The sequence below is a fragment of the Lissotriton helveticus genome, chromosome 3_1 (assembly GCF_964261635.1).
Source record: "Lissotriton helveticus chromosome 3_1, aLisHel1.1, whole genome shotgun sequence".
NCBI lineage: Eukaryota > Metazoa > Chordata > Amphibia > Caudata > Salamandridae > Lissotriton > Lissotriton helveticus.
Window position 1 is genome coordinate 323,011,835 of NC_136061.1, and position 16,230 is coordinate 323,028,064.

The following is a 16,230-nucleotide window of genomic DNA, read 5'->3' on the forward strand; positions in this document are numbered from 1 at the left end:
TTTGAGTCCAGTGCCCTCACTTTGTTGATTTATCATTCTTGCTCACCAAGTCCAATTTTCCAATCTGATTGCTCTGTGCTGATCTTTTCATTTTTTTGGTTGTGCATCCGTGCTGCAGGTGCCTTAAAGCGCAGATGGGGCCTGCATGCCTGATGATGCCGTGAATGTGTTGGCTTGCTCTCTTGTGGATCTGGGTAGCCCGGCTTTTGATAGAGGAGTATTCTGATTCCCCATGCATTTAATTGAGGCTATTTGTCCAGAATCCTTCTTGCTGTTTCCTTTGTGGACCAGGTTGTCTTTGTTATTTCTCTGCTTGAGAGTTCCTTGATGTTTTTAAATTCTATTCTTTCAAGCTCGAGTGTACTTATATCCGCCAGGCTCGCGAATGCTTGAATTCATTGTAGAATATTCCCTCTGTTGAGAATGTCGCTACATTCTCTAGACTTGTAGCCAGGTATAAATAGGATAGAGCAGTTTTTGGATTCTTGCTGATTGGCGGTTGAGAGTTTTGTCTGGATGGCTGAATCCTCTTGAATGTGGGGGTTGAAAATGTCCACTAGGGTTCTGAAGTCTTCCCTGGCGGAGGTATTTGTTTTTCTTGGAGTAGCTAGCTCTGCATGTCTGTTCATGGTGGAAATAGCTGGAGTTCTGTTACTTGCCTTCTTCACACTTTCATCTAATGCTTTTATGGATGGCTCCGGTGGATCATCCACTGCCCTATCCAGTTTAGGGACAGGACCCCCTGAGCTTGAGCTAGCCAAGTGGTTTGCTTTGTTTTTTCTTTCGATGATTTTATTGGCAGCTTGACTTTTCGTCCAAAACATGCGCCTCCTGTTTGAAAGCAATCCATTAAATTCATCTTCTTCTTTCTTCCTTTTCTCCTCTGCTTGCGCCTAGGTTTTGGATCCTCGTTTCTCACAGTGTGGGACTGATCATAAGGTTCTAATCCAACTTTTGTTGGTGAAGCTTCCTCCGGATGGAGGTGATAGCTCTGCGTCCCTTTTTTTTTCTATAGTATTGTGACATTTGTTGTGCCCTTCAGCTCTGACTTCCACGCTTATTCATTCATCCGCCTTTTTGGGAAGGCTTGCCAATCTGGTGTTTGAGTGGTTCGGTGTCTGCCTTTCTTTGTGAGAAGCGTTTTGGGGGCATTCTCCCCATTCTTTGTTGCCCATATCCTTGTTGTTGCTGATTGGTCTCTACTTAGGGCGTTTAAATAAGCCTCTAGGGGTGTTGTGCTTTAATTTATTGCGATTTTGCTGATGTTGTCTAGGATGTTCCCCATTACTGCTGGAATGGTGGAAAGCTTGTCGACTGTAGCAAAGCAGGTACAGTGGTTTTGGGATAGTTGTGTGTGGGCCAGAGCCCTTTTGATCAAATTTGAAACAGGGATGTCCACTGAATTAAGAATGGATAATTGAGCGTCCATCTTATCAGAGTAGTACTTCATTGACTGGATGGATAGCTGCTTGGTGTCCAGTAAAGATTCCCAGAACTTATCTGAATCGAATCGGTTTGCACTTTTGATGTGAGTTTGGTGGCCAGGATTGGCTTTAGCCTTCCTGGAGCCAGGAGAGTGGGGGGGGGGGGGGGGGGGGAGGGTTCATGCCACCCTTGCTCATGAGTTTGTTCGGGTTATCTTGTCGGTTGCTTCATTGTTAGGGTCCTCCGTGGTTCCCATTTCTAAGACTCTGATATTGGCTTTTGAGCAGTTTGGAGATTGATTGTGCTGTGTGTTTGGGGAACAGAGGGGCGAACCAAACGGTTTGGTGCTGTCAGTGCTAAAGAAATTGGTTATGGTTGGTTTACCTCCCTGTGGGCCTCTATTTTTGTTATGGTTGTTCTTTAAGCTCCTTGCCCCACTGTGGCTAACTCGGGTGCGCTGTATTTCCGTACTTGTCTGAGTGCTGGAGTTGCTTGGGTCTTTCAGCTCCTTCAGCTCCCGGTACCTTTTGGGACTGCCGCACTGAATGATCGGTTTGTTTCTGTTCCTCATTATGTGACTTCATTGTGGGGTAGCATGTGTCCGTGTGTCAGGCTTACTGGAGGCTCAGCAAGTGCCTCTTAGAGAGTTGTAAATGAGAGGGTTAAGCTAGAGACAGATGTTAGCTCTTTTTTTATTTTTCCCGAGTTGTTGTCAAGAGTGTCTCAATTTGAATTTGTTCTTCCAGGAAGAATTATGATGTTTGGTTCAAGTGGTAGAGCTGTGCCTGGCACAATCCAGTCAGAGAGTGCTCCTGCTAATGTTGTCTAGTTATCCTCAGGTGCTTCTACCATTATGAGTGCTTGGGTAGAACTGGCACAGTCTCCGGTTATTGGGGCAGTGGTTTTCTCCATAGGGACTAGCCCCCCTTGTTGTCCTTCTGGACACAGAGTGCTAGTATCTCTGATCTTAATTTCTTCTTCACCTTGGTTCTGGCATGTCATTCTTAAGGTTTGATGATCTAATATTGTTGGGCACAAGGGGTACTGGAGGCCGTTAAGACTTTCATTGCTTGTGCAAAATGCTGCCCCTGCATTCCTCATGAATGTGAATTTTGTGTATATTCACGGCTGGTAGCTACTTTTGTAGTTCTCCAGTTCTGTTTGAGGCCTAAAGGGCCAACGTCTACCAGAGTCTGGTGACGGTATATATTTTCTTCCATTAATGATTTCTCCTTGCTGACCGTTTCATTTAAGCCTTTGCTCTTTTTTCTTCTTCTATTAATAATAGATGTAACTGTCAATCTCTCTCTGCCCAATCTCATCTCCATGTACACCTGTACACCTGTAGTTTCCCTACAGTTCCTTATAGTTCTTGAGATTCTTTCGTTATACGTAGGGCTTTGAGGTTTTTGGCTAAAGTTGGTTAAAATTGCCTGTCTCCTTTCTTCAGCTATTTCCTGTTTGATCTTTGCTGTATTTCTTTATTGTGTTGCCTTTATCTTTGTCTTTGTTTTATTGTGTTGCCAATCCCTTTGCCTTTGTTTACTGCCTTTTGCCCTTATGTAGTCCCCTTTTACGTTCTCCGTTATGCTTTTATTATGCTTCTTTTGTTTTGTTAATATTGTTATTTTCACTTATTTGATTCAAGCTGTTGAGCTGTTGAGATGAGTTGAGATGATTGAGCAGAGAAGCAGAGGTGCAAACCGAGGAGAAGAAACAAGCTCAGGGTAACCCTAGACGTCCTGGGCCCACACCCCATACTCACTCAGAGGGATTTTCTGGGCTGCCTCCTGTGTACGCGGCCACGCTGGGGAGAGATTGCTGAGAGAGATTGGGGACACTGAAGAGCATGCACTGTTCAAATTAGGGCAAGCAGCAGACGCTTGAGCGCAGGCCCCAATGCCTAGCTCCTTAGCCGCCTCGCTACGGCCACTCTAGCTGCTCGAGCACAATGCTGCTCTAGGTCAGGTTTTTCAGGACACAGTGGGCACGGACACTGACCCCACCTGGACCCCCCATTGTGTCCCCGCTGAAAGGACTCACCTGGCTTGCCCCGCGCCATCCACTGTAGCTGATGTCGCTGGTTCCAGTTACCGCAGGGCAGACGAAGAATCGCTGTCACACTTCTCCACTCCCCACGCTCGTTGTAGTCGGAGCCGGAAGCAGTCTCAAGCGGAGTGAGCAGAGTGAGCGGGTGGCCCCTCTGCAAGCCGCACACAGTCTTGGTCGAACACCACCGGCCTGCCTCCACGGGAAGGGCTCGATCTGGCAGCCACGATCTCCAGCTCTGCCAATTACCACGCATCTGGCGTGAGACTAAAGCATTTTTGTGTGGTGATCCGCACCACCGCACTATAATGCCAAGTCACGCATTTATAGTGCCTCCTGATACTGTGAAGTTCAGAGCGCTATACTTGAGTAAAGTTTCTGACTGGAGCTCGCTCACTGCTTGCAACCTTTCACAAAATGCCTCTCAAAATTTTACCGTCGTAGAGGCTGCCGGAGAGACTGAGTTTGATGCTGTTGGTGCCTGCAGACTCTCATAACACTGCCCCATTGGTACCGTATCTCGCTCTACCAGAGCCAGACTATCAAAAGTCTCAATCAGGTAATTTAAATACTATGTTTTTTAGCAGCAATCTTCCCTGTGCTGAGCCTGTTACAGCGCTCACCGCTTGGCTATTCTATGTTGTAAATGGGTACAGTATACCTGACTAGGCCCTGCATCAGTGCCTCGTGCCCCACCAGTTCAGTCAGGGATTCCCAGGCAGAAAGAGAATCATCAGCCCTTTACCAGGCCTCGTCGGGATCATAGCGGGAGCAGTGGTGGTGGGGGAGTGCCAGCCAGATACCACCCGCCCAAAGCAAACCTCAATAAAACATGTAATTTAAGAAACCTTCTAAGCCCAAATAAAAGAATTATTTTAGAGGGAAACGTGACACCAAAAGCCCCGCCAGTCAGGGGAGAGAAAGTTTCAAACTAAAAGCATGTCTCCCATACAGTTCCTGCAGAGGCACAACTAGAGCCAGATTTCAGTGGGGCAGGGCTAATTCTTCCAGCTGCATTAGGCAGAGTGGAGATGCAGAGGTTCTAAGAAGGGGTGAAAAAACAACAAAGCCTCGTTAAGAAGCAAATGGTCTTTGGAAGACCTGTGAAGTACTCGGGTGCGGCTGTGTGCATGCCCGGGAAGGCTTCTCATTCCGGGCTGACACACACGACAAGTAGGGGTGCGGGGGGCTGAAGCCCTTTCATCCCAATTGGTCTTGCGCACCTGAGCTCCTGCAACAAAGTAAATAAAAACTGATAAAACTGACTGCTAAGACTGCAGGGCTGGGCAGCACTCCTCGAGTCAGCTGACAGTGACGCACTGTCATGAAGATAGGCTTTGCCTTCACACTGTGTTAAGTTAGCATGAGCTTATTAGAAGTTTAAACGCCATTTTTCCTTTCTGCTGCTTCTGCACACGGCACATATTGTTAATAATGCTTTGAGCCTAGTAGAATATTTTGCTTCACACGAGAATATGTTTTCCTATTGTATCAGCTTTGCTTGGTAAGCTATGTCTGTACAGTGAGTGCCGAGGCCTTCTAGGTTATTTCAACACAGTGGTTGTTGTTCGGTCTGATCAGCGCACGTCCTAGACATAACATATTTGCAGCTGTGGCCAACTCTGGTTTTGGCGCGTTTAATAATGCACTGCGCAGAGCATGCACACACACTTGATGAATATTCGCATGCAGAGAGCTGGTGTAGAAGATGATGTGATCCCTTTCTACTAAGACCAGAGGTATGGGGCCGCCCTTCTAAAACACAAAGAGACCTTCTGTAGATATAATATAATATACTAGCAAGGGAGGGTAAGACTGAGGTGTCATTTAGCCTTCTTCCCTATAGCATTTTAACATGCTTTCTCCCTTTGTATTTTATGGAATAGTAATTATGCTGATAACCTTGTTGCTTATAATATGTTTGCTTGTATTAGCTAAGATACTGCGCCTGAGAACACAGCATTAGAAATAAATATTTCAAACTTGCACGTGTCCTCATTTACTCCTCGTTCTGGACTGGTATGATAGTGTAACAAAAGAGTGTTCATGTGTTCCACGTTACCTGAGGTGTTCTAAGTTCATGTTCTGGGTTGTCTAATCATTGGGAATATGGAAGAACCAATGAGACACTGATTGATAGTCTGGTAGGGGATTTTGGAAACTAAGGTGAGTTTTGGTACACCCTAATTCACTGAGGTTCCAAGTCTCTATGCACAGTTCTGTGTAGGAGCTGAATCCCTGCAACAGCACCGAGTACTTAAAAATTATAGGTGTTGAAATGATGCAACATTAATTGGATCAATTTCCAGGGAGCAGTCAGGAGGCACGGTCGGCGCAGGCTGCCTAATGCAGAATCTCAACAATTGTTTCTGCCGCCTGGCTACTGGTGTATGACTTAAGCTGTTACATGTATTCAGTTTCCTGCCTGTTCCCCAGCCGGTCCCCCTGTAATAAGGCCGCTGAGCGCGATGTGTGAGGCGTGCTGCGGCCGCTAATAAAACTCGCCACACGTGTGTTGGTGTCAATGGTGTGATCCCGACAAACTATCCGGGGCCACGCCTCTTTATTATATAACTACGCCTGGCGTCATGCGCCAGTGCGAGTGCGCAAGTTCCGACTGCGGGTAGACTGGAATGCTACCCCGCCGGTGAACATTACATTCTTTCCAACCTTTATAAAGCATGAACAAATCATCAACATATTGATCTGTTACCAGTTCTGGCTGGGCCGTCTGCTCCCAGCTCCTACCCAGCCACCGGTCACCTCCTGCTGCAATTCTTTGGTTGGTCACACCATGAATCCCGCTAGATGGGAGGAGGGAGCCGGATTGTTCCTCAGGCAGTATCTGGACTGCTATCCCCGTGATGATGATAGGGATGGAGTCACTTCCTGCGAGACTCTGCCCTCCGGAGCTCTCATTGGGGCATTGGACAGAAGTCTGTCCAAACTTCCGAGCGATGATGGTGCCTCTCGGTCAGATCTGTCTGGATCATTCATGGGGATAGTCCCTTGGCCATCTTCGACCTCCTTTTCCGCTCTCTGCTGACTTGGGCCCACCTCCATACTGCTTTGTGACAGAACGTTGGGAGTTCCCGCATTGACTTTTTTGAAGAATGATACATTCCGTCTGAGTTCTTCTGTTCCCCTCTGAGCTGTGATCATCGTGCCGGTCCGAAACTGCAACGCAGCTCTCTGAGGCTCCAAGGCTCCAAAGCTCCAATGCAGCTTTCTCGCCGCTCTCTGAGCGCTGAACCGGAAATCACTGGCTCGAGGGAACTTGTGGATTAAGCGGGGAACATCCTTTACAACGCAACCGCTACAACGCAGTTGCGTTACGACGCAGCTTTAACAACGAAAGTCGTTACAACGACTTTCGCTGGAGGGCGCTCTAGGATAGGGGATAGTTTAATTTACTATCCAACACCTTCCCTACTATCCACGGGGACTGGTGTTGGAATAGTAAATTAAACTATTCACTATCAGCGCCCCCCAACGCAAGTCGTTGTAACGACTTGCGTTGTTAAAACTGCATCGTAAAGGGATGCGTTGTAACGGTACGCTTCGTACCGTCATACATCCAGATTAAGGCATTGACATTTCAGTTAGGGTTTGTGAAGTTTCAAGATCTACAAAATATGTTTTTCAAGATTATCTCACCTAAATGATGATCCTTGGATTTAACTTTTTTTTTAAAACATCTACATATATCTAATAGGCAGGGAACTCTAACATAACCTCCATCTGCAGCTCTTGTACAAACTTCAGATCTGGATACTTTACCAGACGCAAGAGGCCATTGAATGCAAGGTAGAGCAAAGAGAAGACCAGGGTGGGGTGGAAGATACGTGTTAAAAGAGGTGTAGGTCACTCTGTTTCAGTTGGGACTATTCTGTCAGCAATCAGGCTTAGAAAGGAAACACAATTTTTCTTATGGAAAAGGGGTAAGAGTTCGGGAAAGATAGTCTGAAACTCGTAAAGAAAAAGAGATACATGAAATTAGTACCTGGTTTTGTAAAAAGCTTGCTTGCAGCTGGTAAACAAAGGCCTCCTGCCACAAAAAAGAAAAAACATAATTAGGACATGTAACTGATTTTACAATATTTGTACCTAAACTGAAGTGCCACAAAGTCACAGACTTATGCGTGCATGCCTTTAAATGGACAAATAATTGTTTTAATAATTGGATTTTCATTTCGTCTCGGAAAAAAGTATTTAATAAGCACAACTTTATCCCTCAGCTCTTTATTATGATGTCATTAATAATACTTAAACGTTAATTAGCAAACGAAATGGCAATGACCATTTAATCTGAGATACTGCATTTACGAATAGTGAAAGCACCAACCTTGATATGCATCCAAAACATATTGGTACTTTGGAAAATATGCATGGTAATGAAGTGTACGGGGTGATGATAATCAGAGGCGTTGACCCCAATGCGTTGCACTGAAGTGATTATGTATGAGTATGTGAAAACCTCACAGATTTTCATTGCCCAACAAAGGGAATCCTTTTCAAAACATAGCAGAAACCGTACCCCTTTTGCCATGCAAGCCAAACATGCCCAAGCGTTTTCCTAGATTTGTTGCAACAGACCAATATCGGACAGAATTAGGTAGGATCTAAATTGGACAATAATTAAAATTGATCTAATGTTGGCTCTAATTGAGGGGTTCATAAGTATTTGCTGGCAGCAGAATATTATTATCAAAATCAAACTGGGTAGAATGGAACTGATTTTCGATATTTTTGTGTGGAAGAACAGACCACTTCTCCAGGTAATGTTGTAACAGGGATTGCAGCTGTCCTTGGAGTCACAGAAACCACATACCCATGGAAAGAGAAAAGTCCTTCTCCTTAGGTTTTGACTTTCAGGGAGCAGTGGAGTCAAACAATCGAGATTACTCTTGAAGGATGAACATCTAGTTGAGGCAGCACAAGTATCACTCACAATAAATAGATGTGTCCAGACAGTGTCATTCTTTACAAAGCAAAGATTTAGGCCAAATCTACTAAGTATTGTTCCAGCTGCAAACCCTCTTATATCGAATTTACAACCTCAAAATTGCGTTTTGTTACTTATAAATCCCAATATAGGAGACAATAAGCTTTTAACGCCTCCTAAAATGGCATTGTGATCTCATAACAAATCCATATTTGGAAGGGGCATGTTGTAGGCAACTTTTCCCAATATCAAATCGGTATGATATGTATCCCTGTTTTGCTACCCTCATCTGGTCTCAAAACGTACAAAAATACCTACTTCTGAGTTTGGGTGTTAATGCATTCCCTAGGGAAAAAGGCGACTTTGGGACACCTACCTCTTTGTGAATTAAAAAAAGTTTGTTGTAAAGTAAGCAGTGGTCCAGGGGACTACTACCAAATCTATAGAAAAAAGTCAGTTTTTTTTCAACACACCCCTGTTTCCTTTAACGATAATGGGCTGCATTGTATTAAAAGATTACCTTATTAAACTCTGATCACAGACATACATGGTGACCTGCAGACCCATGTACACGACAATATCTGTGATGGCCTTTAATCATAGTGAGTTGCAATTTCTGAACTACTGCATTATTATTTATGAGTTAGGTCAGATTATGACCCAATATGATAAAGAATTTTATGAACGAACCTATCAATACATAGGAAAATTATTTCCTAGTTGTAAAAATACGGGTTGCAATTCACAACCATAATTCTGTGACCACTTACATTTACATCCAGCCATAAGACCTGCATTAATTACTAGTCAAGCATGTGAAGTAGCTTTAATGAGTTTTATTGAGTACAGCTTGCTTGGGATTCTCTCACTAAATATAGTTCTCCGACTCAAGTGGGGATAAAATCAGCTGCGGCCCACGCAGGTAAGAGCAGCACGCATAGTGGTGGTGAAGATTTAGATGTATGATGACGAGGGAAAATTAATTATTTATTTAATTCCCCCCCCCCCCCCCCCCCCCCCCCCCGTCATCGTCCGTTGAAATACCTCTCCACCGGGCCCCACCGCTCTCAACAAGACCGGCCGTGGCTGGATAAAATGGCAGCAGGAAATGAGTATTACAATTAAACACATATTTAAACTAGGATTGAGCCAAATGCAATGCCTGCTTTTTCTAATACAGTAGAAATCACTGTTCCAAAATGTTCGGGACTCCTGGGGGAGTTAAGGGTCTTTATGCTGTTCGACCAATTGGGACAGTAGAGACATGTGAGATGTAGATGGATCAGGCCAATGTTGACAGTTGAGGTTTTGCCATTGCAAGCACTGGCTCATGTTACCTGGTCCTGGACCAATGGCCATGGATACAGAGAGTAGCTGGAGAAGATTTGGATAGGCATTTCTGACAGTCACAGGTGTGCAAGAGGAGTGACATAATTTGGCAATCTTGTGGTCATTGTGATGGGGATTACAGCTCTCTGGTATAAATTGAGGTCAGATACATGAAGCTTACAATGGTCATAGGCCTCCACATAGGTAGCACTCAAAAGCTTACACATGCTGGAGGTGCTTACCACAGTGATGACATGACACCACGCCATGTGGTGCTCTCACAGTCACACTTATTGATGCCTGTTTCAGTATCGGGCTTAAATTAATCAGAGACCTCATGACTGGGTGCCTCTCACTAGGTCACATCAGCACACATTTGAAAAATGCAGAGTCTCACTTCAATAATAGGATACCCCAGAGAGTGTTTATTTCAGGGTTGCACCTGCAGTAGCTCATGGGGTGACTGCTTTGGTGTTTACCTTCAGATCGGACTGGGCCTTAGAGCATATTCTTGAGTCTCAGAAGAACACAGGTGGGTATGCAGCAAGAAAAACTGTCCATTTTTTTCTCTGCAGGGCTTAGAAGCACAGCTCTACTCACACCTCTGGGGATTTGGTCCTGCCCCCTTAAAGGAAGTCAGCCATGTGTTTTGCCCAGGTTAAGTACATTCATTGCACAGGTGAGCAGACCTTCAGCTATTTAAAAGGTCAAGACTCAATATGCTAAATGGGCTGGTTATGGTCATTTTTCAGGAGAGCTGACTTTTTCGTCTGTCCAAGCGTACTGAAAGCTCAGCCCAGGAATCAATGCTTGAAGAGTGTATTTCTTGCTTTCAGGTAGTCACATCTTTTTGGCAGCCGCCTGTGGCTGGGACTGTTGCTTTGTTTTTTGTGTATTTCAAATACCATACCTGCCTCGAGCACAAAGAACATGATGTGGGGTTGTGGGATCATTCCTGTCCTTTCTTTATGTGGGGTACCTTTTGGCCAATGTAGCAGACAGACGTGTTTGCCCAAGTGTTGCTCTGTCTCGAGTTGCACTTTGAGCTGCTGGAACTGGTGCACAGTTTCGGTTATGCTATAAAACCCCCTTCCTTGCACTGCACATGGGAGGCCAGGCAGTGCACTTGATTCCACAATGAATTTCAGATGGACGGGACTCCAGCCAAGCAATGCAGATGGACATGCAGGAAAGGCATCTCTGCTACAGAGGACTGTCACTAGCCTTGCAGAGCACCATTCAACTTCTAGTGTTTCCCACCTCACACATATACAAGCACTCACATGCAACAGATACTAAGGGAGGATGAGAGGGTCCAGTCATGACCTGCTACATGGATTTACCAGGGAGAGTCAGGAGGTAATTCCAGCAGCGAGCTTCAAGGTAAGAACAGCTGCACTCACTGCTAGAGTCGGCTACCGCCAAGCATTATTCTTATAGCCCGAGAAAAGGGATAGTAGTCATCCGCGGAACATGATGTTTGACTTTGGGTGCAACTCTAATCCTAAGAGTGTTCAGCACTTTACTAGTGAGCAACACACCAGAGTCATGTACAGAACTGGCCTGGAGACGTGTAAGTCCCGCCTTCTGCACCATGACACTTCTCAGGTTTGCCAGAAAACGAAAATGAGGAGCAGGTTACTACGTGAGCACTGCACCGGAGAATTTTTACTCAACAGGGTGTTTACTAACTAAAGTAAATTTAAACAAGTTTACAATTTGCATTTAAATTTCACAATTCATCTCATGTGAAACTAGGAAGATGGAAAAATAGTTCTTCGAATCGGTGGATGATAGTAATGAGAGAGCGCCATTTGCATTGAAATTTGTAGGGGTGTAGCATATGTACAAGTAGTCAGCACCCGTATATATAGAGGACGTTTAATCATGTTTAGATGCAATATATGACAAAGCATTAGAATAAATTGGTATCAGAAAATGTGCAGAGCTAGAGTTACAAAGTGCAATCCCATGCTTACTGCAATGTAGAGATGCTTTGAAATGAATTATTTCACTATTGATAGAAGTGTTAATTGATTTATTAACGTGCCTTCGGATGGATTACAGCGAAATGTATAATCATGCTTTATGTACTCGATAATTAGCTTAAATTAGAGCCAATGCATTTGCAGTATAAGGTTGGAGACCTTGTGAACCAAGAAAAGTGTTAATACAAAGCGCTGGGCCTGTAAGTCAAGCAGAGGCCTAGTTCAGTGAATGGGTACAGGCTTGTTGGAAAATGTCTTGCTTAACATTTAACTGTAGAAATGATTTATAAAAGAACCTTTTAGAAAATGTTGCAACTATTATAGACTGTGAGCTATTTGTGTGTATTCATTTGCAGGCGCCTCATCGAGCAGATAGTAGAGTAGAAGGGCCCATTGTGTATGAGCGTTAGGATGCTAGACTCAGACATGGAGGAGTAGACCAGGAATTCAAGAAGGCGACTTGAAAGGAAGAAGAGCCTGGGACCCAAGGACGTTTGAACGGACAAGGATGGACCCATGCCATGTGTAATTTTACAGAATCCAACATCTTTTAGAGGGGCGTACCTATCGGCGTGACCTTTACATTGTGGGGTTTTGTATTAGGGACAGCACCCCGAGGGTGGAGGCAGAGCAGACGAGCTGAGGAGCTATAGAGAGCGGTCGCATGGGCAAGGAGCTTAGCAGCGGTGATGGAAATTCTAGTCTAAGAGAGAAGGTGGCGAACTTCTGTTGGAAGTCTCCACGGCTGACACCTTTTGGTTAGGTTGGGCTATTGTTGAGTAGGTATGTCACCTAGCATAGAGTAGGGACAGACTAATCTGAATATATGTCTATTATCCTGATGAGTACCAGAACTCAAGTTATAGCAATCTTGTTTAGTCTGATGATTCTAGAATTGATCATTCATTAGCCGCTTGAGACTTTTCCGTAGGATTATGTTTGTATTAGTACTGGTTTATCTTCTGAACCTCTTGTTGAGGTGTCTGTATCTCCAGTTATTTTTGGTTATGTAATAAACCTTTTAAATTCAGTTTTAGTCAGTGGTTCTTTGGGGAAAGCAATTGGATATTGGGATAATTGAATTGTTTTGCTGTGACTAGGTTGCCTAATACACTCTATGACAGGTAAAAAGGTCCAGTCGGCCTGTGACGGGATTCTAGAGAATGGTAAGCAGACTCTGGAGGTAAAATCCCGCCTTTCCAGTTGGTAGCAGTGTAGGATGGTTTATCTTCTGGAGTAAGGGTAATCTAGAAGTAGGTTGAGATTTCCCCGAGGCCCATAGAGAACAAATAAAGAACGTCCAGAGAATCGCGGACGGAGGATGGCGTTCCATGGAAACTGACGGAGAGTAACAGTGCGGCAGAAACCAGCAGGTCGAAGGAGAGTGAGTATGAAAAGGGTCATGCGTTGCTAGATTGCGGTGTTATGTTGTGTCATTGTGTTGTAATGTCTTGCGGAGTTGAATGCCTGTAGTGTGAAAGGAGATCAGGTTGTGAGCGCGCGCAACCGGTGCAAATCTTAAGCTAAAAGGGAGTTTAAGTGGTTCGGGGGTATCGAACACCCAAAGTAATTGTCGACCATTGTAAGGGGGTCATGAGGTACCATTGATCGCCCGAAGGACGAGGATAGAGGGAGCGTGGGTAACGGACGCTGGCCGGAAGTTACCGTGTGTTGAACGGTTGAGGTGATTGTCCGTTCGCGGACAGACATTTGCCGGTTGGGTGACAATTACAGTTAGACTGTGGCCGTACAGTCAAGGAAGTGGTTGCTTGGTCGGAAGTAGTCATTTCTAGTGTATGATTGGGACGTATGCGTGACCGGCGAGACATCGGAGAAAGGAGGGGAACTGCTGCGAAACGGAGGCGAGTGACGTCAGACGGAGCCGCGCTGTGATAGGGCGGTCGGTGTGAAGCCGCGCTGGGATAGGGCGGTTAGCGTGAAGCCGCGCTGAGATTGGTGGATTGTCATCAGGAAGTAAACGAGTGTTGTGAACAAAGAAACGTTGTGGGTTTCATCATGAAATGTTTTAAAGTGTTGCGAAAATGTTTCAAAGGAGAAAACAGGATAGAACCTCGGGGTGGGGAGGAAGCTCCACCCGAGGATACTCCAGCTTATTACATGGCAACGAATGTTGGGTTGCATACCATATTGTGGCTTGATAATTGGTGTAAGATGACAGATGAAACGAGGAGTTGACTTTTCCTAAATATGGGACGTTTAGACTATAAGTGTTATACCAGTTGAAAGCGATTATGGCTGCATTGCGACCTCTGCCCAGACCAACACAGTTTGAAGCGTTAAATGCATGGATCAGGGCAGCCCACGACAGGAACAGAGATAGGAGACAAGAAAGAGTGAAACGATCGGTAAGGGCAGTCCAGGAAGCGAGATGGGATGCCATGGAGAAGAGGTGGAGGGTACAGACCATTGGAGTAGATAAGTTGTATCCGTTGCTGGAAAGTGCAGGGGATGGGCAGAAAAAGAGCACAGAGGATGAGGACAGCGAGACAGACGACAGCCTGATAGAGAGGCTGTTGTTGGAAAGGCCACCCCCATACAATCCCGAGTCAGGGGGAATACAAACATCGGCAAAACACTGGGAAGCCCCAGTGGGGGAAGGCGGGGTTCCAAAGGGGAACGGATGGGACACCCCAGGGGATAAGTATACCCCAGAAAAAGGAGAAAATGCACCCCCACACTCCCCAGTGACGAGAGTAGTGGGAAGGTTTACTGTACAGAAAGTTCGGGTAGAAGAGGGTGTCCATTCTCAGAAACTGCCAGATGCCCTTACAGTACCTGTTACCATAGGTCCCATAGTATCAGTGTATAACCCAGAAAAGAGACAAGCTGAAAGTCCACCGCAGAAGGGGAGCGAGAGGAGTGCCAGCGAAGACAGAACTAATGTGGCGGATGGGTGGAAGACATTACCCAGACCGGTAGAACGGAGCACCCCTTTGGTGGCATCGGCAGACCCTTCGGAAGACAGAGGGGGTTGGAGGGGATCGATGGATCTGAGAGGACCAAGGCCGAAGTCGATGAGGGAGTTAAGGCCAGATTTGAGAACTTGGGAAACAGTTGTGGATACCCAAAGCGACAGGTCAAGGAACGTGTTTGGGTCAGAGAATGAGGAGAATAGGATGGGTTCTCACTGTGGAGCTAGCGAAAGCAGACAGGAATAGGAACACGGAGGGGTGGGAAGTAGGGGGACGTCCCATCACACCTCCGGAGACAGTAGACAAGGGTGGGACTGCGAGGGGTGCAAAGGTAGAAGGGTTCCCCCTAACACACCTGAAGAGAACAGGAGAGGGAGTCAGAACGGTGGAGGGAGGGACTCTAAGGAAACTTCTAACCAAGGCACCTTGAGAGCGGCAATAAAGGCAAGAAGGTTAGATGTGCTGAGACTAAAATCAGAAGTAGAGGAGATAGTGGAAGGTACACTGCCACTAGAAAGGATTGAACTGTACGAACCAGATGAGCTGTTGTCTGTGGCAAAGGATGTCACTCGGAAGGCTAGGACAGCTCATGAGAAACTCTCTGAATTGGCAAACAAGTACATGGTAGACTTGACAAAAACTAAAGCCCTACAGGGGGGCCACAGGTTACAGTACTCAGATCAAGACCTAGAAGAAAAGAGGGTGATCGGATTAAAAACCCACATTAGGGAGCTGATTATGGGAATCCGAACATGGTCCCAGTTGGAGAAATGGGAGGAAAGGTGGTCAAAGAAAAAGACTGTTAGGCGGAGCGTTATCGAGACATCCCCGGGAGGAGGGGTGATGCATGCAGAAGCGTACCCCTTGAGAGAGGTGGCTCATGGGGGATATGTACATGTACCCTGGAGCAGGGGAGATTTGGCTGCCTTTACAAACACTTTCCCAAAGTTGCGAGAGAGCCCAGTGGAATGGTACAAGCAGGTAGAGAGGTTCGTTAAAATCTCAAAGGTACTGTGGATTGATTTAAACACACTGTTTGACATTGTGGTTCCAAGCGATTTGTGGATAGCATGCAAGGTCAGTGTTGAATGGCCCACGGCAGAGCCAGAACGTGACTCTGCCACGAATGGACCGTCACCTATGGTGATGGCGAAGTACGAACAGGCGATCACGTGGCTAAAAACTAAAGTACCACCACAGGATATCGATTGGGTAAATATAGATCGTACCAGGCAGGAACCAAAAGAGACGGTGCACGAGTACTATGAGAGGCTATTGCTGATTTTCAAACAGTACAGCGGATTAGATGTGATGGATCCGAAGGATATGGGACAGTTCGTATCCAAGTTTGTGCTGGGATTGAGGCCCGACATCTGCCTCATGATACAGCAACATTTGATCTGTTGGCAAAACAAGCCTCTAGATGAGATTTTGAGGTATGCGAGGTACTGCAGTGATGAGATAGACTCGAAGACAAGGAAGCTTAAGGATAAACTGATGTTAGTCCAGATGCAAGGAGGACAGGGTCAGTCAGGCAATGGCACCGTGGGTAGGAAGGCAG

The 16,230-nt window shown here is 45.7% G+C and overlaps 1 protein-coding gene across 2 annotated transcripts in view; it reads right to left on the reverse strand.

Annotated features, from left to right (window-relative positions):
- Positions 1-16,230, reverse strand: part of LOC144822417 (multidrug and toxin extrusion protein 1-like) — a 762,229-nt gene that overhangs the window by 342,455 nt on the left and 403,544 nt on the right. For both annotated transcript variants that reach the window (XM_078679904.1, XM_078679903.1), the window contains exon 6: positions 7,478-7,522. In XM_078679904.1, the coding sequence (XP_078536030.1) occupies positions 7,478-7,522 (45 nt within the window). The remainder of the gene's footprint in view (positions 1-7,477; positions 7,523-16,230) is intronic.